Raw genomic sequence first — 25,455 nt, 5'->3', positions numbered from 1 at the left:
GTTTCCTGGATCGATCTCGTCATTATGGGTTAAAAGATGTGATATCACCACTAGGAGCCTGAGTCAAAACAGGAGTACATGGAGAGGTGACATGTGAATTCCCCATTGATGAGAAAGTTCAAGACACAGCCCTCAGTGGGTGGTGTGTTTTGTCTTTTGAGATAGGAAAGGAGTGATCCTTGCAGATTTCCTGAAACCTGGACAAACAGGCAACTCTTAACTGCTACACACTGCAGTGCTGACTAAGCTGAGGGTTTGAGCTTGTGGAGCCAGACCAGAGAGTTCCTGTCTAACCCAGGAAGCTGACAGTGGCGAACAGTAGTTCAGTAGGGAAAGATGCATAAAAAGGATCAGTGTGTTGAGATACTGCAAGCAGTTTTCTGTGAAACTATCCTGTAATTTGGGGACTTTGAAAGCAAAGGTGATAGCCTGGGTTAATTACCCCCTCTTTGCCACAGGTGTGAGGTTAGTGTTTCAGTTTGCCACCAGCTGTTTCTACTTAGGACATCACCCCTTAAATGTACTGTTTGCTTTTTCTTCCTTACCTATAAATTTGCCACGTTTTGCCGTACTTGTTCAAGTTTTCTGTACTGAGGAGTTCTAGAGTATTTAAGCATGACGTACAAAGAAAGAAAAAAGTGATTTCCTGCCTTTGATCATTGTGGTCCCCCTTCTTATTTGCTGGACTCTGTTGTCAGGAAATCCTTTCCAGAATGAAAGGACCAGAATGATTTGCAGTAACACAGGTGAGGGTGAGCAGTGTGTATGTGTGTACAGTGAGGGGCCTTGTAATGTTGTTCTGTGTTGCTGTTCTTTGTTCCGTTTTTAGGAATTGTTAATACTTGTGGGTTTTTTTACTTCAGGTTTTTGTGTTGTTTTTTTTAAATCCATTGTGACTGAGCAATGAACTGCTGACAGTAACTTGTTTCAGAGTGATAGTGGTCTTCTTAAAGACCAGCAATTTTGTGTGAATTTAGGATTACTTTTTCCCCGTGTGCTTGTTTTACACTTACCTACACAGAATGTCATTTGACATTTTATCACTGAATTGCTTGAGGTGTAAGGTTTTCATAATTTTTCACAGTTCATCTGCATCTGTACCAATTCTCACAACTTGCTAGGTGATAAACTCAGTTACAGCTCGTAATTTAGACTTGGTTTGTATTTGCATAGCACTCTTCGTGCTCTGAGAGAAAAATGGAACAATTTGGGAGTAAATGGGCAGGACACTGTCTTCTTTATGAACAATTTCTTGGACTTCAAGTTAGCCATCGCTGTTCTGGAAGCTCATTTGCAATGGTGTATTAAGACAGTAATGAAACGCGAAGGTGGACAAAAGCTTTGGTCAGAGAACTGTAATGGCTCATAACAAAACCATCCGAGTGGGAGTGGAATGGATAAATTGTGAGAGAAAGTTGAGCAATATGCAACGGGCTGGCTAAGCAACAGCAGGGCATTAGTCACTGGTGGCTGTTGTGTGTGTGACTCAGTCATGTTAGGAAGGTTTGGGTTTTGGGAGAGAATGGCTCTGCAGGTGTGATTTCCTTAAAAATAAAAGATCTTGATACCTATCGAAGAGATGTTCTTACATGCTCACTAGTACGTGCAGTGTTGTACTATCTTCTGAAATTGCTCTGAGTAATTTTATCAGAGATTATCCCTATGCAAGTCTCTTCTAGAAGAGCCACATATAGGGATAACTTAAGGCAATCATAATGCTGTTGTATCTCGAACTTCAGTGCTGTGTTTTTGCCAGAAACTGTTGGTTAGTGCAATTTCCAAAAGAAAAAGAAGCAAGCCTCAGCCATGGTGTGCTGTGGGCTGCCTCTTATTGATCCATGGGTGTGCATGTGCCAGTTAGCGCTGCATCTCCCATGCTGTGGCAGTTAATAGGATCCAGCTGTGCAATGAGAAGTCTGTTCTCTGTGACCATGCTGTGTTAGTGTTAGGGAGGTGGGGTTTACCTCAGTGGGGGTAGAAAAAATTGGAATGTTAGGAAGCAAGCCTGTGCTAATACTGCTCTTATGGGACAAGCTTCCTTTATTTAACTCTTGCAAAAAATAACCCAAAGGAGGTTCATGTTCCTTCATCGTATCACTGCTATGGAAAGCGGGGGAGGTTTGCCCAGTCTTCTCAACTGTCCAACTTCCTTGGCACGAGAAGTTTTAGTTCAAAAAAAGCAAATCAGTGAACTCCTAATAGAAAGCTTTGTTGAGGATTATTAAAATACAAAAACAGTACTCCTGCTCAGAAATTGCTGATCCTCTAATTATTGAAGGTTGTAATGGTACAAAATGTTATTACCTCTCACCCAGTTTTTAAACCCATTCTTAAGTATCCACCTTAATAATGGGAGAGGAGGCTGAACTAAACCCATCTTTGATCTCACCCAGTGAGGCTAATCTTGTTACTTGCATCCTTGCTGAGCTTTATTTTGAATATGCAGCCATGTCAATAGCACAAAGCCTGTCACCTTTAACAGAAGTCTATCCACCCTTTTCCTTTTTTTTTTTTCTTTCCATTTTCAACTTATTTTTTCCATGTTCCAGTTTTTGCAGGCTTAGCTTTATGGAAAGTAATGCTGTTTTATGTTAAATGTGCCATTATTGTTGTCTTAAAACAAAGCAATTAGGTCATCCATTTGGCACATGGCAGCTGTTTTGAACGTTATTTTTAAAAATAAACTTCTGCATTGTATCAATTAAAAGTTCATTTAATTCTTTCCTAAAAATGTGATTTGTATCCTATTTTGTGATGTGTTGCACAATGTTAACTAACTTCAGCCAGAGGGTGGATTGCTGTGAAGATCTCTTGGGTCAGTTTTTCAGCCTGTTGTCACTGGTCACACAACTTGAGACAGACTGCGACTCTAACATTTGCTGGGGCTGCTGCTGCTTGTTTTGTTGTTGGAGTAATGCAGTTAGTCCTGTGGAGCTTTGTATGCTGTATGCATATATAAATTTAAGAAATTTGAGAATGTAACTTAGGCTGTAACTTGCTAAGATTTCTGGTGCATTGTGATGCTTAGGGAAGTTAGATACCTCTACTTTTTTGTGATATTTTTCGGCAGTTAGTATTCAGTGGTAGCTCATGACAGATTCAGGATTTTTTCCACTCCTTCAGTCAATGAGATTTCATTATAATTTAGAGTCCCAGAATCTATTTTCCAAACATGTAATCTGTTTCAGTTGCGTGAATTTCTTCTGTGCCTAGCAAAATCTAGGTCTTACAGGCAAGATGCAAGAAAGAGCTGGCTTGTGTGTAACAACATATGTTTGTTGTAAATCCCTTCTCAAGTTTTCAGTGAAAATTTTCTTCAGCCTTCTGGCAGTCGAAGACACAGTCCATGCTTTTCAAAGTAATCAGAAATATAAATAAGTGAAAGACTGTTTTTTTTTTTTTTATGGCCAGGAATGCAGAATGAGCAATTAAGCTAGTTCAGTCGAACGGCATTCAAGAGGAGATAGGTTGTTGAACAGGTGGAAAAGGGAGTTAATTGGGAGAACTCCATGTAAAGCACAAGTTCTGTGGCAAAACTAGTGCCATCTGTGCAGATGATACACATGGTATGTTTCCATTAAATGGTGATATCAGCCAACAACTAAGTCCCACTGAATTAACACACTTCCATCCTAGCAATTTTACTCTTACGTAAACTTGTATGTGTACTTTTTATATACAGTGCATGTGTTGAAACTTGATTGAAGTGCCAAGTGCTTCGATTTATTTGGAAGTGTGCTGTGTACTTTTCTCCAAAACATTATGAAATTGGATACTGAAATATGGTATGGTACCATATGTTGTATTTTATGTTACAAATAAGCCTGTAAAACTTGTGGAATTGGTGATCTGGTGTATTCTTTTGTCTATGCTTTAAAAACAAAAAATCTTGCCTGCTACCAGTGTTAGAAGTCTGCTCAGCAGTGTATCTTCTCATAAGTGCTTCACTGAATAACATCTCTGGGGGACAAACGGAAAGAATATATATATATTTTTAAATAAGTACTTTAGTTCAAATTATATTTTACTATTAAAGTGTATCCAGTGAGTAAGAGAAGGTCTTTGTTTTGCCATCTTTGTTATTTTAAGATTTTCTAAATGGAATAACATCGTAAGATTAACTAGCTAAAATAAACCATGGAATTAGGCATACCTTTGCAGTGTTACGCATACCTATGATCAGTAGCTGCATTTGTTGCTTTTTTCATTTCATCTGTGAGATTTGCATCTTCTGTGTTTCTTGATCATTCAAAATGGGACTAAACTAGTCATGCTTTAAAAAGGTCTAGGGAATGAGTGTTGAGACTAAGCTAATTATTCAAAATCCCTCTGTAGTCAGTGGGTAGAGTTGTAGAAACAGCATAATTAATCCTGTCTGAGGGTATATATCTGAAAGTGAATTGTCTTTTGAGGAAACTTATCCCTCTACACAGGTGGATCAAGGAACATACAGCAAGGCAATCTCAAGCACCTGTCTCTTTCTTCAAAGATCACCACCCCTGGTTGTCTTTATGTCATTGCAGGAACAGTTTGTGCTTCTTTTGTCTTTAAATGTAACTGGAGTGGCCATTTCTCGGCTGCTGCCTGGTTGAAGCAGTGGAAGGGTTGAATCACGTCATGCTTTTTTGTGTCATTCTGGTCGTCTGTAATGTGGCTGTAATGATGTACAGAGCACTTCAAATAGTAACAGAATGAATCCAAGCCTGGATCAACAGTATGCAGTTTGGTTGTTATTGTATGGAGAAGCAGGATGCAGAGAGAGTATGGAAGACTGCTAGCAGGCAGATTTATAACAGTGCTATATTAATTTGACTTGTGCACTTCCTATTTTTCAGATCTGTACCAGTTTGCTTTTTTAAGCTGTTGAGATGTTGTACACGTATTACGTAGGAGAACAGTAAAAGCTGTACCAAACTTTTTGCTTCTGTGGAGCTTTGTTACTGTCTCGTACTCTGATTAGTGTTTATGTATTTTGTTAATTGTGGGATGGGTTTGCATGTCCCAGCATTCTTTGTTTCACAGGTGCATTTTAAAATATCTTTCCATAGCTAACTGTGCACCGCCATGCCAGAATGGAGGGATGTGTCTGCGACCTCAGCTCTGTGTGTGTAAGCCAGGAACAAAAGGCAACTCCTGTGAGGATACAGTCATGCAAGACGCATCTTCCACTGGAGGCCGGAGCCCTGTTGTTCCCCTGTGGCCCATACCCCAGCAGGCTGCCCAGCAGGCCTTCTCCCAGAAGGTGCAGGTCCCACCGAAGGTTGGCCCCATGACTCAGATGGCATTCACCATCAAGCAGAAGCCTCCTGTTGGATTACCTCAGCAAATGCAACCACAGTAAGTGTTTTGTTTGGTTTGTAAATTTTTCTCTTTCAGAGAGGTCCAGTATAGATTTATAGAAGTTTTATTTCCAATTTGCAAAGAATATGTTGTTGAAGATCTTTTTTTCTCTGCCTCCAGGCTCTGTATTATTTTCCTTAGTTGAAGTACTTCAGATGAGTCTGAAATTTCTCTACCTAGGATGTTGCTCTTTTGGATGTGTGTAGCTTGCTTCAGGGCTGCATGTGATATGGGAGGAGAGGAATGCACAGGAGCCTGGTGATCAAATTGAATGTTGACAGTTTTAGGTGTCTGTGGCAGCTACTATTCCTTCAGCTTCAGGTAAAACCAGAGGCAAAAAGTGTATCCCTTCTGTAACAGATGTTACTTTTAGATAACTGTAAGCAGGGTACAGTTATCTTGCTTCTAGCCAGGAGAGCGAGATTATTGGGACTGGGGAGTAAACTGTGCTTTCACATGTCCAGAATTATAAAAGTTATAATTAAAAACGCTGTGAAGGCAGAATGGCAGTGTATGGTTATGAAAGACTTCACCTAAGAAGTTGCATGCTCCTAATAACAAAATGCGCCTCTCCAAGCTGCTTCTGAGAGTAGAAATCACTGGACACTGCCAATGATATCTGGTACTTTCAGGTTGACTCTTTGTTGGGTTTCTACCTCCAAAACCCATCCAGCTTCTTCTGCGGGTGTTCTGGTTTGTGTTATTGTGGAGTAACAAGCAAAACCAGCTTGATACATCTTATGTAATAGGAAGAGGGAACTTAACTGAGTTCCGCTGGGGTTATTAACCTCTTTCCAATGTGTAATTTGAGAAATGTAGAAGGTAAAGCACAGTGGTCTTTAAGAACAAACAGTTTTGGAGTCTAGAGGGACAGAGAAATTGCCACCCAGTTTTAATATTTTGAAGTGCTCTGAGCCCAGTTTAGGCCTATAAGAGAAATAACATTATTGAAGTCACTAATATGAAGGAGAAACTACTACTAAAATCATCAGACTTTTCACTGTACCCTTTCATACAAACTCAGCAGGACTATTAATCCTTAGAACCTGGCTTTTCTGCTTAGCTCCACACAGGTCTTTGTAGCAAATCATTTCAAAGAGGGCAGGCAATTCCTTTCTTAACAGAATTTATTCCTAGATGTCTTCCTCCCTCTTTTTCCCTCTACACAGAAGTATTCTCAAGGATCTCTTTCTTCTGTTGTGAGAAAGGCATGTTGTCTGAATTGGTTGTAAAATGTACTTTAAATAAAAGAAAATGCAGTTTGCTCTTGCCAGTAAGTCTTCCTTTTCCATACTCTCTGAAATGAAACTATGCTTAGAAGAAGCTTATGGGTATTTCCAGTGAAGACATATCTGCCATTATTGCTGGAAATGCTGAGTTCAGGGATTGAGCGTTTTATCTCATGAAGAAAGAGGATGACAAACTTGTATTCCTCTTTGCTACTGTAGATCACCAGGCTATGTCTCTTTTAAGTACTTCTAGAGGGCACCTGCAAGATTGTTGTGCTTCAGCGAAATCTCTGTTCTTGCTTGCATGGGACCATGTCCTGGATACAGAGGAGCTGACTTTGGACTAAAAAACCATTATCTGTTATCCAAAGAGCCTCTGTATGCTTCCGCAAGCAGTGCTAACCCAAGTGAACTTTGTTACAGTGAACTTTGTTTCTTAACCTAAGGATTTTCTCCTAGATGTAGAGAGACCTCTTTAAGGTAAAGGGGATTGTTAGTTTTTGAGATGACATGAAGATGAATCATTTTCATGGAGTTTAATAATAGAGTTGAAGAAAGAAAAACCGAGTCTTTGGAGTTATGCGAAATCTAGCTTACAACCTTAGCAGGAGACAGGGAGGAAATAAGCTGTTTGGCAAACCAGTCATGTGAGACAGAAAGGTGCATGTTTAGATATAACTGTTGAAATCAGTGCTAGCTGTAGTTCCTTAGGTGGACTACTTGGGCAATTTTCAGGGCTGATAGATGACTGAAATCAGATCTCTACTATTAATGCAGAGCAAATAATCTAATCCCTAGTTCCTCGTCTAAATGTCTTCTGATTTTTGTCTTTTCTGTATACTGCTTGCATATTTTTGAAATAGCTTTTTCCTGTTCCCACTCCTAGAAACCTATGAAAGGCTCTGGCAGGAGTAGAACTGTTGGCTGCTAGTGATGTTGATATGCTAATCAAAACACTGCTGCTATGCTAAGGACTGGTGAAAGCAAGAGCAGAACCCAATCTGGAAGCCCAAACTAAGCTCCTATAGTAGACTTGACTCTACAGCACTTCTGTTTTGCCATTCTCTGTCAATTTTTTTGTTTTTGAATGCAACTTTTCTGACATAACTCATCAAGATACGATCTTACATCTTTTCATGGGTTTACGGTAGCAGTGATATTTAGGGTATTAGGAAATTCACATTTCTTCTTAGAGATTTCTTTTTGAAGAACAGGGTGCTGAACAGAAGGAAACCTGGAGAGGGATTAATTTCCTGGAATATCTTGGATTTAGAACACACAGACACTGCCATAGCCCTGGGCTGGGGATGGATGTTATCAGGTACAAGGTCTCATCTTTGAAGAATGTTAGCAGAAGATGTGGATGGCTGTAATTGAAAACAAATGATGTCTTGGAAACAAAAATCTGCTTTTTATTGAAACTGCTTGGTAATTCTTATCTCAATAACAGATGTGTTTTGTGGTCCTGAATTGCTGTGATAGCTCTCAAGTAACTCTGAGCATCCCTTTTGCTTCTCATTCTCTCACGTGTTGGGGCTATGCTGCTGCCAACAGTTTGATTTTCTATATTTACCAGCTGTGGGAGTAAAAAATAATGGATGGCGGAGGGAGAGGGAAAGAAGCTTGTGTTTTTTCTTTAAGCTTTTCATTCTGGTTTTCAAAATCCTCGCTAACATCAAACTTAGTAATATACTGAAGTGTCTCAGTGTTGTTCTTCCAGTCTCTTTGGAGAGACAACTGTTAATGAGATTGTGAAGTGATAACAAAAGTTTAAAAGTTTGCTTTCACACTAGACAAAGCTCATCAAAGGAGAGGTAAATGTGCAGCATTGAGGTGGCAGAATTGGGATTACTGGTGTGTCTGATGTATCTAGAAATACTCTCTGAAAGGTCTCTTCCAAACTTGTGTTCCTGGATCACTGGCTTTAGTTTCATGCTATTACAGGCAAACACATCATTTGATAATTTTAGTGAGTCTGACTGACCTGTATATTAAAGTTGTTTTTATTTCCCCCCCCCTCCCACTCAACAAAGTACTATTTTTTTCCAGTAGTTCCTGAATTCGTAGTAGCTGGATGAAGACAAATGTGAGATCAATATGAGCGTAGATTAATAAGTAAATCTGAGAGAAGAATTGGGCATACTGCAGTTATCTTACTGAAATCACCAATGGAGGACAGTTGTAACTGAAAAATGAATATATTCTTTTATAGTCTGTTCATAAGTTTAGTGTAGATAAATCTAGATGCTATTGAATTTGCATTGTACAAACTCTTTACTGAGATTTACTGCAAGATATGTGCTGCTCTTTTACCTGTTCAATTTCCTGTCCCGTATATTAGAGTTGGCTTTGTATCTTGTCTATATTTAATTTTTTTTAGAACAGCGGGTTTTAAGATGGGCTTACAAGATTGATGACCAGGTGAAATGTTTCAAAAAACACTTCTCCAGTCTTTTTTTAAGGTTAACAGCTGTCAAGAGTAATTCATTCTGGAGGACATCTATTTACATCACTGGTGGGACTGTTCTTTGTACTAAAGATATTGCAGTACAGACTAAGTGAAACTTGACTATTTGCTCTTCAGAAGAGCTCCGCTCTTAAACTCAACTGCAAAATATGCTTGAAAATAATATATTGAATCTTCTTTTTTTTTGCAAATAATTGGACTACTGTCCAAAAGGACCTTGACTTTTCTTGAAGAACCTTTTTCTTGGTAAGGAGCAGCATGGGACTTTGGAATGGTGCTCGGTTTAGAAGCACAGATGTATGCAGGTTGGAAGTGACCTCTGGAGGCAGACTGGTCCGACCTTATGCTTAAAGCAAGTTTGCACTGTTGAGTTTTGATTAGTTCCAGGGCTTCGAGGCAGGAGATTTTATAGTATCTCTGGGCTCTTACTGCAGTGTATGACTATCCTCAGGGTTTAAATAAATAAAGACACCACCACCAAAATAACCTCTGTCTAATTGAAATTTTCATTGTTGCGCATTGTGATTGTTACACTTTGTGGTTTTGTCTTGTGTCTGAAGTCTGGCTTTGTCTTCTCTATGCGTGCTCAAGAGGCAGTTGTAAACAGTAACATCATCCCTTTAAGCTGCACAAATGCAGTTCTCTCTCTTCTGCAATCTGTGATCCAGTTCTTGGCAGTTCTGGTGGACTCATTCTACTGTGTCAGTATCTTTCTTGATTTGGAGAGCCCCAAAATGGATGTAGTACTTGAGATGCAGTCTTGCAAGTGCCAAATAGAGGTGAATAATGTTCCCTTGACCTGCTGGCTGTGCTGTTGCTAATGCAGTCCAATACATATGATCGGTGTTCTTTGCTGTGGGGGCCTGCTGCCGACTTGTGTTCAGCTTGTCTACTGGGACCCTGATTCCTTTTCTCCTAGGCTGCTTTTCAGCAATTTCACCTCCAAACCCTTTTGCCTAGGGTTGTTGCATCTCAGGACTTCGCCTTTTAACTAGTAAGCCTGTCAAAATCCTTCAGCCCTCTGCTTTAACAGCCATTCCTTCAAGTTTAAAATTGTGTGCATACTTGCAGAGGTGGTGTTTTTCCCCCTGTATTATAAAAGGGGGTTAAATTATACTTTTCCCCATCATTAATAAAGATGTTGAACAACACTGACCCCAGTACTGATACCTAAGGAAAATCGAAACTTGCTTTGCCTCCTGCCTACTGGGTTTTATATGATTGATTACAGTCTATTAAGTCAGGCAGTATTGCTGTTTTTTCCCCTACTTTATAATCCATTTACTTGTATTTCACCATTTTTTTCCAGAAGGTAACAATAAATGACTGTCAAAGACCTTACTGAAGTCTGGCTTAAAAAAAGCTAATCACGCTTTCAGGCACTCATCTAGCCATCTTGTCACAAGTTGAACAAAACCCAAGCTAACAAAAAACAAAGCAACTTTAAGCTAAAACTAGAAAGTCTTGTTTTGGGTTCTTGTATTCTGAAAGCTATAGTTCAGTTGTATTTACTTGGTGCTGGTGATATCGTTTCCTTTAGAAGTGAAGAACTTGTGTTTTTTGAAGAAAGAAGGCAAGGGTAAGATGCCATCTCTTCTCTTGGGGCATGCTGGGAAGTTGGAGCTTGAAAGGATTGAATTTTAATTCCAGTGATGATGTGATATCTTGGAAAATAATTTCTTTCTTCTGGACACGATCATTCTGTTTTAGTGATCAAGCTTTTTTTCCTTGCTGCAAGTCAGGTTTTAATATGTTCACTTTATGTGCGTGTGTGTGCTTAACTGATACATGTAGACAAACATGAGGATGCTGACTGTACAAAAGGACCTGAACAAATCCGTGGTGCCATGGCTATACTTTTTTAGGTACAATCATAGAAATCTACCTTGGTCTTCAGAGCCTTTGTCACGGGCTGCTAGTTTCTGTACTGTTATAGCCCAGTGCTGTGACTGTTTTCTTTAGTATAAGAAAAGAGTATCTAAATCTTGTGAGGTTCAGATCAGCACATGTGCAACAAAACTTAAGTCCAATAATCAGAGGTTTGTCTGTCAGTTCTTGAACCCACTGTTTGTGTCACAGAGAGGTGGGAGACTTGTGCTCTGTCTTTGGTGTTAAGCTGATGGCTGCATCCCGATTTCAGTACTTTCTAAAATGCAGTGACCTCGTGGTTCGCTGGTTAGGGTTTCACTAACGCTAGGGGGCTCCATGGGGAATCAGTAAAATTCTGTCATGAGCTATCTGGCATGAATTCTTAGGTGTCTTTGCACAGTGCTTAGTGTGAGAGAACTGCTCCAAAATTAGTATACCCTTGTATATGTAGTATACTCTTGGAGGTATCCTGAAGCATTTTCTTCCTAATGGACTTGAAAATCTTGTTTGCAGGCTGCTTATCCAAGTAAGGCATATTGCTTTTGAGAGTGTTATTGTGCTCTTTCTTCCTGCAGTCTCATCAAATTGAGCACATTTCATACAAGGTAGACATAACTTTTAGAGTAATTTGTGATCAAGCTACTTTCTTTTGAGTGGTATTGGAATATGTCCACACTAATGTATATTATTAACTGCAAAACACAGGCAGGTAACATAGGTGTGTTCCACGTATGTTGAAATAATTGCCACTGCTTTTCAGGAAATTGAGTTACTTCTAAAACTAAAGCAGTGCTTTCAGTTCAGCTGAAAAGAGGAATGTAAGCCACTATTCCAAACAATAGCATTTCTCAGTTTTTCATCTAGTTCAAAAACCATGATATTGATCATGAGGATGCATAGTAAATAGATGTAATGAGTAGTCTTCAATGTTATTTATTGCTGTGCTGTGAACTGGCTGGTATGTGATCCTCTAGTGTGACTTGTCCACTTAAATTGTGCTACTATTAATTTATTTTTCCATTTATCAAGGAAGTCTTTCAGGACATGTTGGCAAGCAATATGTGATCAACTACTTTAGTGATTATTAAGTATTTAGGGTTTTTATATATTCAGAGCTTTTTTCGTGTAGCTTGTTGGGGACTGAAGATTTATGAGTTTTTATAGGTAGGTGGGAGCATGTTTTCAGGTCTAGTAAGGAGGATTTACTTGATTGAAGTCTTGTTTACAATTTGAGTTGTCATAGTTGGTATAAAGCTTTTGAAATGTACTATAAAGTCTTTAATATTCAGAGTATATGCTTTAAAAGAGTTGCTTTATTAACAAGTGTTGGTGATATCCAAACAACTATTCACGAACTGTATACTTAACTGATACTTTTTTCTCACTAAAAGGAGTTCAAAGCTTGTTCCTTGAAGTGCTGTACAGGAGCAGTGATAGAAGAGGTGGATGAACTAAAAACAGTATTTGAAGTAACTTCTCTTTGAGCACATATGGTTAATTAAGCTAATGGGAATCCTTTTCATGTCACTCTTATTGCCTTTATGCACAGCTGTGGGACTAGATCTCGGGAGAGTGATTCGCAAAACTAATGTGTATGTTAAAATACATCTGTCATTTCCAGAGAAAGAAAACCAAATTGAGGATAAGGTTTCTTACTGGTCTCAACTATAGAAATATGATATAATGGTTTTTTGAGTGTTTTTGTTTGTGGGCTTTCTGTGTATGTGTTGAAGTAATCTATTGATCAGTGGTATTTTAAACTTTGAGAAGCACTTTGTTCTTGGTATCAGAAATCTTGCTTGTTGTTTGATCTTCAGCCCTTTAAAAATTGATTGCAGGTATCACCTGATTTTATCTTATTTTTATCTTAGGTACTAATATAACTTGGCTTTGTCTAAAAACATAGCTCATATTGAGAGATTGTTTTTAATAACCTAATTAAATAGATAGCAAAGACATAAGGAGTCCCCCCTGCAGGGACATTACTTAATCTTACCATCTTGCTCTTGTAGCAGATAGCTTGATAGTTCAAGCATCCTCATTCAGAGGATGATGTGGGCTGACCTCAGACAAAGACAGACATATTTTCAGGATTGAGCCTGTCTGATTAATTACAAATGCCTCATTGATTTCTCATCTATGAATAGCTTGTTTGCCTCATGATTTAGGATCCCCAAGAGAGACATGCTCCATCTCTAGTAAACTCATTTTCTTCTTCACTGCTATAATCTGAAAACTTCTTTTCACTGTGAGGCAGATAGACACTGCTTTTCAGTGGGGATACTTTGCCTAAACTTCATGTAGGTTTTCTATGACATGTATGTCCTTGTTCTACAATAAATTCCTCCCAGGAACCTAAAACTGCTGGATTCAGTTTGGTGTGTAATCGGTTGCTAATGTAACCACTACAGGAAGGTTTATTACTTGTGTCATCTTGTGTCGAATTTTGAAATGTTACAGCTCATCAGCATATGGCAAGAGACAAATCTTTTTTTATTATTATTTCAATTGAAGACATGAGTGTAGATTCTGAAGAACACTAGACTACTGGAGAAAACAGGATATTGTATTACTGTTCAGCCATGAGTTCAAGCATTTTACCAGCCAGTATTCTACTAGAGGGGTCTGCAGTAAATCCCATCTTCCCCTCTTGATACTTTTTTTTTCCAAGTTATCTCCTAGAACCCATAACACCACTTATTTCACATTAAGTGCAATTTGTTTTTCCAGTTTGAAACATCTTTTACCATAGCACCTGACTTCTCAGGCATTTTATAAGCAGATTAAAGAAAACACTGTTTATGGGTGCTTTGTTTTCTGCTATTAAAAAGGCCGCTGAAGACAGTTCTGTACATGCTGTGTCAGAGAAATGAGTTTCAAAAGCCTAAGTCTGTTGAAAGAAAGGCTAGACAATGCTAGTACATATTATGTCATTGGGCAGTAGGTGGCAAGCTTTGCTTTTCCTTCTACTTAGGTTTTATTTCCATGTTGCACAATGCCAGAATTTTGGAAAGAGTGGTTTGAATTCACTGGAATATGTCATTATTGGCAACAGGTTCTTTGAACCATCGATGTTGTTCATTGTGTGTAATTGTCTTCCTATTGAATGATGAAGTGAAGCCTTCTTTCTACAAATGGCAGATGAATACAAATCAATATGTGAGCTCTATTGTATTCTCTTATGGCTTCAGCGTGAAGATTACTAATACAAAAATTAAAAACAAATGAGATGTGATCACAGCCAGCTCCAAGTTATTTGATCTGTATGCTTCTCCTGCACAACTTTTATGTGGAGTGTGCTACAGATATGGGGTGCTGTACTTTATACCATGTCCTTTTTAAAACATTTTCTCAAAGTGGCACTTAGATTTCTAGTTCTGTAACTAGTGGCTAAGAAGGAAAATTAATAATGTGTAGTTTGCTTTCTCCTGGTATGTTTAATGTCCCTCTCATGAACTGCTAGGCAGAGATTGCTATCCTCACAAAACTCAGCCTGTTCTGCTGGTGTGTGGAGGCTTGGGGGTAGTAAAGCAATAATAGCAAAGTGCATAGCTAAAACTGTGGGTGTGTAGAGGAGGAAGTGATCAGTGGTTGTACTTTGTTGTGGATTCCCGTTGATACCCCATCTCTGTTCAGGCTTCTTGCTTTGAACCTGTCACTTGATATGATATGGATTAGCAGCCAGCTGTGCATCTGTACTGAGGATGCAGGTGGCCCTGTGCCTCTTCTCCTGTGCAGTTCATCTCACCCACTGTCCAGCTTAGGCATACTGTCCTGTTTTCCACAACAAATTTTTACCTCTTTGACAAAGTAATTTTTGCTGAGTTTTTCCCACAGTAGATAGGTTGGAGTTCACATTGCTTTGCTGTGAACATTATGTATATTAATTTTGTTCTGTAGTAAATTAAAAAATTGTGGTACCCCTCTCATTTTCCCTCTTTCTCTCTTTCCCAAAGATGTAATCTGTTTTTTTTTTCCTGAGAATTATTAGCTATATTGAATCTATTTGATTCCCATACTTAAAAGTACAAGTATAGATTATTATATAATTGTCATTCTAGAAATTATAAAAGTGATTTACATATTTTTGCTGTCAGAGGTTTCTTCACAGGGGTTTCCTTATGTAAATAAAAGCTATGTGAATGTATATCTTCACTGTGAGACTTTGTGCCCTCACATTGTCTCTGATGAAGATCAGAAGCATTTTGGGCCTAAAAGGTGGTTCAGAAGTAATTTGAAGGTATGGTTGACTTAATTGCTGCAGCAACACTAGGCATACATAAAGGATCTTTGGCTTCGAGGAAAATTGAAACCCTAGTCTTTTGAGACCATTCTGATACTGCAGCTATTTTCACTTCTGTAGTCTTTGGCAGTGCTATTGATGTATGTGTGCTTGAACAAGAGCTGGTTCAAAGGTAGTTACTCATCTCTTTGCATTGCCAGGCACTGAGTCAGCCCTCAGGAGCACCTCTGTTCATCATTCTAGGGGAATGTAGTCATAGGGCTGCAGGAGCTGAAGTCACTGTTTAGTTGAAATAGCTGGTCTCCATCAGGACTGGAGTAATTAATGTTAGTGGAGATGATTTTGTGATGACAATGCTATCAGTCTTAATCCTGGTGTCCTTTTTGAACTGTGCTGGTGCACATTTTTAATACTTTTGGCCATGCAGAGTTGGTATACATATAAAGGCAACTTTGCAAGTTTTATTGTGATCTTCAGCCCTTCTCTCTGAGGCCTGTTCTTTAGCTTTCTAACTACTGGGGCACAAACATAGAGCCTTTCAGCTTTCTCCAGTGATGCAGGTTCTGTCTGTAAGCTAATGGATAGTTTGTAGTTAATTCTGTTGGACTGAATATTCTTGCTGTTATTCAGATTGTAACAGGCTTGGGTCTAAAGTGGATTACTGGACCGACCATGGCCTTACTAGGTATTGTGTGAAAGATAGACAAAAATAACTTTGTTACAAAACAGTCCAGCAGTCTGATAGGTTCATTGGCCTCACTTTAGCATGAGAGATGTGCAGCGGATGATGGCAAACTGCCTTGAGGGAAGCCTTTTGAGTTTTGGTAGACAAAGCCCAGTCTCTTGTTCCAACCTGTTTGTAAGGCTTTTTAGATCCGAATATTTGTGAATTTGACCAAACCTTTTCTTTTCAAAAGTCCTTCCAGGTCATCTTTGCTTTTCTGGCGGATAGAGACCAATGTACCGCTGAAAAGTTACTGCATGTACCATGTACTTCATGTGGCAAGGTTTTTTCTAGCTCTGGTTCATCAAAGGGAGTCTCCTGAATGCTCAGAACCTGTATGTACCAGAAAAACAAGCACATCTTGGAAGTAATTTTGGAAGGATAAATTATCACTGCTGCACCACTGCAGAAATCATTTATGAGGTTCAGTTGCATGGTCATACTGTTTGGATTATTATAATTTCTGAGATGATGCAGCCCAACTGTGTGGGAACATCGTGTTTTATCCATACTTGAACTATGATCTAGGGAAGTGTAGGTCTTACTAACAGATGTTTGAAAATACTGTGTTTTCATTAGCACAACTTTGAGAAAAAGGCTTCTCAGACAGATGATATCATTTTGATGCGGAGACTTGCATTAAAGGGAGCAACTTCAATCCCAAAACAGCTAATGCTAAATCTGGAGGTTTATCTGTGGCAGGCAGTTAATCTGTGTGATTGCAACAGCTGTTTGGTTTATGTCTTTGGCTTCAAAGCACCATTTGCTTGAAGAAGACTTGAGTGCAAGAAATAGCTGTTCAGTGCTGGAGTAGTAATGGGGGAAGTGTTGCCTCGTTTCACTCCTGTACAATTTCCTGTACTAATATCATCTTCAATTGAATGGGAGGATCAAGGAAATATGTTAAGGGGAGTCATCCAGCGCCTGCCTTATCATTCTTCCATGCCTCAACTCAGTTAGGAAGCCAACATAGTAATTGTGACAATGAGAGATAAAACAGCTTAAGTCAAGATTCACATCTGTTCCAGCGAGCTCACTGTATTGATTCACTTCTCCAGGCACTGTGCACGGATTGTAACAAATGGAATTAAAAACATCTCACATCAATAATAAGGAAAACAAAGCCCTCTTTGATGCTTTTATTTTTTAATACAATGATTGAAAGTTGCCATATGATACATGTGTGTACATGGAAACAGGTATATATATACACATACACACCTAGAATATTACCTAGTAATACAGTTTTTACACAAGACTTCTAGAAGTGAAATGAGATTCTACCTATCAGGTCTAATGACACATTGGTGTTAACTGACTGTTCCCTAACTTTTATTTGTGCTATAATTTGAACTTGTTCGTGGGAGTCCCTCAGTGAGAGGCATATGTACCTTTCTTAGCTTCTTCTTGATGGACACAGATGAAAATCTCAATTTTTCTTTTCTTTGTCCTTCTCTGCATGTTCCTTTAATACATTGCTTTCTGGGTATAAAGCCTTTTGGGCAGGCTTTCGGCTTGTTGCCTTTTTTAAAAACTAGTGTTCATTTTTTTTATTTGTTGTCTTTGAAACTCTTTAAGTGCTGTAGTGAATCTTCTGACTTGTATTCACTCTTGACGAATGTTAACTTGGCAAGTTTTGTTCACTCTTGCAGCATCTCTTCAGTGGTAACATTTCATTTGGATCTTATACACAGCTTAGGCCAAACCAAGGTTTTTTTTCTTCTGAGATCCAGTCTAGGTGATCTTTGAGGATGTAATTAACTGTGTCAGGAAAATAAAATAAAATTAGTTTTACTCTTGTGCTTTTGCTTGGGGTTAACTAAAATTTCTTATTAGTATAGCTACTTCGTAGCTTCAGTGAAATGGTCACTGCCACTGTCTTAAGGAGCTGATAGTACAGCGTTAATACTGTTTCCTCTAGGAGATTGAAGTCAACAGAGGTGCTGGTAGTGATCTGTCTGATTTGCTGATGTGAGAGGCACCTCTTTAATAAGTAGCATCACTCTTCCAGCTTCTGCTGTTTTGTTTTTTTTTCCCCGACCTCCCTATTTGTTTGCCTTTCTTATGGTAGGAATTCTTTGTTCCTTATACACTTACATAAAACTGGTTAGTCATTCTCAACTCTCTTTTTTTGAACTTGTATGTGCTCATGTTTCTGCATGAAATACTACAATTTGGTTACTTGCTCAGTACCTGTTTGAGCAACATACTGCTTGTTCTGGCTGCTCCTTACTAATTTTCTCCTTCTTTAGAGTACGCTGTGTTTGCTAGAAGTGGCTGTGTTGTCCAGAGGCGTACACTTTCTTTCCCGTCTTTTACTTAGAAATATTGTAGTAGAATTATTAAATGCTATCAATTTCATTGTGTTTGAAATTGAGTTTCTCTGTTCTGTGGAGCTTTCTCCATTCCGGTTCTAGACAGATGTGTGCTCTGCTTACTCTGCTTCCTGAGCCATGCACTGAAACCATCTACCTCTTTGGCACTATGTTTCTTGCATGTTGTTAGCAAAAAGCTTTAAATTTTAGAGTATGAGACAAATACATTTTAATTTGCCACTTCAGTAAGCCCCCTGCAAGGGCTGGTTCCAGAGCAGTCTGGCAGTGTAATTACCTCCTGTAATAGGTAGTCTGTTTGGGCAGGGGGGATTTTGCCCCTTTTTCAAATTCCCCCTGGAGAATGGAAATGTGTTATTCCATGCTGCCCATTTCTGTAACTGGATTTCTATTTTGTTCAGGTTTTCCTTCTAGCTGCTTAGGGTAACAGAAACTTAAATGAAGGGCGTGTATGCACTTTTCCATGGTCTTCCTTATGTTTTGTTGTCAAGCAGTTGTTAACACTTCTGGAGAACTGCTTTGATGAACACTGCTGTTTCTTCTTGAGTGCTGTGATAGCAGACTGCTTTGAATAATTCTAATGAGAAGTTGCATGTGGAACCTTCCATCCGAGAGAGTGGGGAGATCTGGGCTCACTGTTGCAAATGCAGTTTTCCCTACAATGTTTGCATGTTTTATGGCAAAACTTTTGGTGATGTCATAGGGAGTAAATCTTCAACCTACTGCATTCTCTGCCTGACTATGTATGAATACTCTCTAGCTCCTGTAATGAGTGCTTCAACTTAATCTAAGGGTAAGATATCAGCTAGGCCTAGTAGGTACAAACAAACTTACAGTTCATTTGACTTTCACAGTGCTTAAGTTGGTCTGTACAGGGCAGAGCTACCATCAGAATGCTGCAGTCTCACCTTTTGCTCTGTAATTTGAGCTGCACATGCTATTTCTACAAGTTGCATAGTTTAATTCTTCCCAGGATTAGGTGATATTGCTGTTATCTACTTAACTGCTGTTTACTTGTACTGTGTTGTCATTAAAAATAAATAAATGACCTTGGGGAAACCTGTTGTTTAATTGTCGCTCATCTTCACTTTCCCTTTGGAAAGTCTGTTCCTCTTTCTTGGAGCTTTTCTTCTCTGACTTAATCTCTTGTATGTATTTGGCCCATGTGATCCTTGCATTGTAACTTTTGCCATGCTGTGTTTGTTTGTTTGTTTGTTTGAAGCATTTTGCATGGCAAGGCTAGAATCCTCATTGGAATATCTAAGGTTTATGCTGTAGAAGTATTCTGAAAAAGTAAATGTTTAATGCAAACAAAGAGCAGATAATACTCTCCCTTTTCTGTGTTTAAGAAAGTTTAGAACTGTAGCCACTGTTAGTTGCTGTGCTTGCTTGTAAATGGTTTCAAATAGCTTTTTCTTAGAACAGCCATTTTAAAGTTATTCATAGTAAACAAGGTTGTTCTAAGAAATGATTGGGCTTACAATTGTTTAAGAAGTAGCTATGGAAACTAGCTGATGAGTCTCAATTTTAAAATGAGCGTTCTTTGCTTTCATTGGCTGTGCTCCCTTCTTGAAAATGTCATACTTTGTGTGCACTCTGCAACATTTTCAACTAATTCAGTTTTATTTATATGTACAAAATATTCATTCTGATTAAGATATTTTGAAGTCTTTAACACACAAAGCAATTGTGGCGGTGGTGTTGTTTAAACTATGCAGTCATGAAAAGAATCTTTCTGTTCCAATCTGGAAATGCTAGAATCCACTCCTTTTTACGTTTGGCAAAAGAAAGCTTCCTACTTGAAACAAGACCAATTGTGCCGAATTTCGGCTTTAGTCTCTTAAGCTGACGGATTCTTCTCTGCAAATGTTACAAAGCTTGTCCTGAATGCTTTAAGAGTTAAAAACTTGGGCTTAGAGGTGCAAAGTTCAGTAGGCATAATTTTCAGTTTGTTAGATGGCCCTGTAGAGAATGCATCTCTTAACACCGTTTTACTTAGATTACAGCATTTAAAAACTATTTCAGTAAGCTGCTATTTTCTTGTTATTAAAAAAATAAAAATAAAAACGCAGGGAACTAGCTGATCTAGAAGAATGTGACCAAAGAGGTAATAAAGAAATGTGTGGTAATTGCCCGCTTTTCTATTCAGTATTTGGCTGCAATGTAGATAAATTATGCGGGAATGTGTGAAATATCTCTCTTCCCACAAGAAAGGTTCAAAGTCAGAGTTCCTTTTAGATGCTGAGAGAGGCAGATTGTAGGTCTCTGCTTAATAGTTGTCAAGTTGCTTGAGATATTCAACTTGGTGTGGCTTTGCTAAGTTGGCGTCTCTTGATAATATTTATGAAGCTCTAAAATAAAAGTGACTCATCGGAAGTACTTCATGTTCTGATTACACGAAACATAATGCAGCTCTCTTAATCAAAGATATTTTGAAAACGTTTCCAACTGTATAGAAAACACTACGCTTGTGTTTTTAAATCTTCAGCTTCTTAAAACAATATTGCTTGCTATAGATCGCTTAGTTTTAGAGCTTTTGAGCACTCTTAGTTGAAGTTGTCAGAAATTTTTTCAGTTGTACCTTTAAACACATGCAGATGGTTGTGGTCTTTACTGTAGTTATACTCATATTAGTATTAGTTTCACATATTAGTTTCACATTCAGTTGTGCTGTATACTACTATGATGTTCTTCTGAAAATAGATCACTTTAATTGACAAACTTATTATGGAGTTGAATTTTATCATAGAGATACACGTTACTTCAAATGCCAGCTCTCAGCTTTTCTGTTTCTTCTTCTCCTGCGTTCTGGGAAGAGGGTGGGGAGCAGTACAGCTACCTGCCTTGCACTGTTTAAACCACATGCAAGTGTGGTACTGTCTGTTACAATTTTCTCTACTGATTTAGGTCACAGACTTAAGTAAAATAAGATCTTTAGAGTTTGCAGGCAAACTGACAAAAAAGCCTGTTTCCTATGGAGAATCTTAGTTCACAAAAATTGCAGTTGTGAAATGAAGTGATCAGTAGGCTGCTTGAACACTTTATTTTTCTTCTGCGTTCCAAAATTAAGAATGAAACACTGGGAACTGGCACTGCTCAGTCTCATACAGTGTACAGTAGGGCAGAGAACAGTGGGACTTTTTGCATTATCTTCTGCAAAATACTGTACAAAAACCTTAAATGTCTTTTCTAAGGATCCAATCATTCTCAATATCCAGTTGATTCATTTTAATTCTATTGCTTGAAATTGCAGGGTACCTTGTGCTTCTGAAATTGAGCAAGTTTTTCAGTTGCTTGTGGATTTTTGCCTTCAGTTCCATCAGGGAGATACTTCACAATATTTGCTCTCAATTCAATAAGTGCCTTCTGCCGCATCAAAAATGGAAAATGTTCAAAAAAAGCTCTTCAAGAACAGCTTTGCATGGAAGCTATTCTTTCAGTATGTGTGTGAAAACAAGCCACTATAGTACAGCAGGTCTTGTGGTGATTAAATCATAGAATCTTAGAATAGTTCGAGTTGAAAGGGAATTTAAGATCGTCTAGTTCCAGCATCCCTGCTACAGGCAAGGACATCTCTCTCTAGACCAGGTTGCTCACAGCCCCATCCAGCCTGGCCTTGAGAACACCCCCATGGAGAAGGCATCCACAGCCTCCCTGGGAAACCTGTTCCAGTGCCTCACCACCCTCACAGTAAAGGTTTTCTTACTAATATCTAGTCTGAACCTACCTTCTTTCAGTTTAAAACCATTTTCCCTTGTCCTATTGCTACATACCCTTACAAAAAGGCCCTCCCCAGTTTTCCTGTAAGTCTCCTTTGGGTATAGGAAGGATGCTATAAAGTCTCAGCAGAGCCTTTTCTCCAGGCTGAAGAGCCCCAGCTCTCTTGACCTGTCCTCATAGGGTAGGTTCTCCAATCTGCTGATCATCTTTGTGGCCCTCGTGTAGACCTGCTCCAACAGCTCCATGTCCTTGTGTTGGGGTCCCCTGGCAGTACTCCGGGTGGGGTCTCACAAAAGCAGAGTAAAGGGGCAGAATCATCTCCCTCAGAAGCCTGCTTCTCTTGGTGCAACCCAGGGTGATTACATTCAGCCTTCTGGTCACTGTCTGTTCATGTTGAATCTTTCATCAACTGACTCCCCCAAATGCTTGACTTCAGAGCTCCAAATGGTTGAGAACTTTAACAGAGAAGAACCGACCCTGTGACTTCACTGTATGAAGTCTTGTGGGTGCTGTGGTATTCAGCTCTTTATCAGAACTTGTTTTCTCAGATACAAACCTTCTCTCAAAAATACAAATGAGGTAGGAGGAAAAAAAAAAGGTACTGCACTTTCTTCACAGCTTCATAGTCTCAATTTGAATTTGATCACCTCCCTTCCCGTTTCTCTGATTTCTATGCACAGACAGGGTATGTGAAATCTCTGGGGTTTGTACTCTCATTTGTAAGGACAGTGATGATCATTCCTCATGTTACAAATTTGATCTGATGAAACTCTGAAGCTGTGCCTTCAAGAAAGAAGAGAGCCATGAGAAGGGAAATCCAAGTCCATTCTTTCTCATCTGTTTCCCAGCGATAATGCTTTTTGGACACAGATATGAGAGCTGCAGGCTGGGGAAGCCAGGCCTACCAGTATTATGCAAGGATTCAGCTGATGCGGTCTATCACATGATGACACTATCTCAGCATGAGGAAAAAGGAGAAGTGATTGAGTGTAATGTTTCCTGTGATCAGAGGCACTGGTTGAAATAAAGCTATTCTCCCTTTTTACAGTCTTGCTGATCTGTGCTTCTCTTTCATAAGATTAGTTTATTTTCTAATGTCTGTGGCAAAACATGTGGACCTTTCAAGATTAAGCTTTCAAGCATTTTTTTTTGGACTTGAACTTAATGTTTCTTCAGTGTCACACTTGCTGTTGTGCATATATGTTACAGGTATTGGTGGGGGTGGGAGCAAACGTTTGTAAAGCTAATATGCGTGTGTGTGTGTATACACATAGATATGTGTAAGCCTTTTGAGCCATGGCTGCCTATTATGTCACAGGAGAAATTTGCTGTCTGAAACAGAAGGGAAGTTGATTGATGGTACCAGTCCAACTTAGGAAGTACCTAAGGATGGTACAGCCATTTCCTCCAGCAGAATTGGAGCTGATCTCATGATGGAAGGACACCTGACCAACGAAGTACCAAGGGAGATCACAGGACTTTTGCATCCTCTAGTGAGCTGAAAGGGGATGGAATCAGTGTCTTCCTTACTTGTGTGTCTGTGTGTATAGGGGAGCTGACGGTGTTTGCACATTCCTGTTTATATCATACGTTATCTGGTATGCCTGTAACCTCAATTGATAGGAGAGGACTGAGGCATTTAAAGAAACCATGGTCAAAGCAGCATTTGAAGAACTAGATGTGAGCAGCAACTGCTACAGCTCAGGGGCTATGTACTATTCCTTGTCATTGTTGGTGGCTTATAGGTGTAGGAACCTACAGTATTTGTTGCTGGAGTCAAGCATCTTTGAGGAGTGAAAACTGCCAAAGGACTCTGACAATGCCAAGAAATAACATCTGCAGGAATGTTTCTGTGCTGGAAGTGGAAGTGTGTGCTCTGCATCATCATTCAAGGTGGCTAAGAGACCTGAAATGTACAGTGTTGTTGGAGTTGGATTTGCAGTTGTATCCACAACTTATTATTATTATTTTTTTTTTTTAAGATAAAAGAGTAAACTGGTTCATGCTGAGCCAAGGACTGTGGATTCTTACAGACTTTCGGTTGTGAGGCTTAGCGTAAGCCTCAAAGAGGTCTGTCTGTCAGGAGTGCCAGTTTTCCAAAAGTTCTGTGGAACATGTGCTGCAGGGTTGCTGAAGATTTGTAATTTGCAAGCCAGCTGACACCACAGAATGAGATGTGATTTATAGTTCTTAACATACATCTTTTATCAGAGTGATCTTGTGGTGGTACTGGTTTATTCTGCTGTTATTTCTACCATGGCAAATTATCTCATTAGACTTTTTGTTTGCCATATGCATATGTTCTAGTATGTGTGTAAGGTTTCTCTGTGATTCAACACACATATTGGCTAATACAGGAGAGATTATTTACGATATTTGCATGGTTTTTGACATTAAGTTGTCAAGCTAACAAACCTAGAAAATGATATTTTTAAGCTAGTGTGGTTGTAGATTTGAGTTACACATATGAATTGTTTCATAACAATTTCTGTAAGCATTTGCTTTTCACATGTATTTTTGTTTCTAGGAAATATGAGAGCATAAACACCTTTAAAACAAAAGAAAATAAAAATCACACACACCCCTAAACTTCTAAGTGTTTCTTAACATTTAGTTTGGTGCTTCTAACTGGCAGTGGTGCTGTAGTAGTTTTTACCAAACTCGTGTGTGTGTGTAATGGTATTATTATTATTTTTTTCTTACTGTTCATGTAGTTCACTAAGCTGTAGGGTATTTCAAGATGTACACTCTGTGTTTTCCGGCTTACTGAGTAGTCACTGCGTGTTTTAAGATAATTTAAATTAGTTTAATGTATTTAGGAGTTGAAGCATGTCTTTCTTTGAAGTCATTAACAAGGAAAAAGAGAAAGAACAGATGCCACAGACATTTCAGTACTGAAGCACGTGAATTAAAAGAATGTGAAGAGAAACTGCTAAATTGAGCCCTAAGGTTGTAATTTCAAACACCTCATAACCTGTCCTTTTCATAGTTCAGACTTGCTGGAATGACACTATTCATCTTATGTTTAAAATAAATCCTTTATGCAACAGAGGGGAAAAAAGGTACTGCAAAATGTGTTTTGCCTCGTGCCTGTGTATGATACAAACCTGCAAGTCACTAACTTCAGCATCTTAAAGTACATGCAGCAGTAAGGCCTGTGAGCTGGAGTTAAGGACTGTGGCAGGATCAGAAAGAAGGCATGTAGGGAAAGCAAAATTTTAAATGCAGAGGAGAAGAAGCAAAGTGAATTTTTGAGGAGAAATCGGAGACATCCTTAAAAACCAGAGGAATGCCTCACAGACTTCAAATTTACCTACTGCAAATAGGAAAACAAGCTATTCCTAGACCGCTGGAATGCAGTCTGGGCTCTTGGTCACAGTTTTTTAAGTAGGCAAAGTGGTTTGGAATCAAAGATCAAGTTCTTCCAGACACTATTGGTTCAGATGTATGTCAGAAATTCTTCATAGTTGCTTTCTTCCAAGCTGAATTGAACTGTAGTTGGACTTCTTTTTATAAAAAAGGAATATGAT

General features: G+C 38.9%; 1 protein-coding gene across 1 annotated transcript in view; it reads left to right on the top strand.

Moving 5' to 3' along the window:
- LTBP1 (latent transforming growth factor beta binding protein 1) overlaps nt 1–25,455 on the top strand; it is a 181,867-nt gene that overhangs the window by 8,231 nt on the left and 148,181 nt on the right. Inside the window, exon 2 of the mRNA XM_065729120.1 lies at nt 5,049–5,337. Coding sequence (XP_065585192.1) covers nt 5,081–5,337 — 257 coding nt within the window. The 5' untranslated portion in view covers nt 5,049–5,080. The remainder of the gene's footprint in view (nt 1–5,048; nt 5,338–25,455) is intronic.

The sequence above is a fragment of the Cyrtonyx montezumae genome, unplaced genomic scaffold (genome assembly GCF_038088225.1).
Source record: "Cyrtonyx montezumae isolate F1298 unplaced genomic scaffold, pur_monq_1.0 scaffold_0, whole genome shotgun sequence".
NCBI classification, from domain to species: Eukaryota; Metazoa; Chordata; class Aves; order Galliformes; family Odontophoridae; genus Cyrtonyx; species Cyrtonyx montezumae.
Note: the sequence above shows the minus strand (reverse complement) of the source record. Positions and strands in the feature narration are given on the sequence as shown.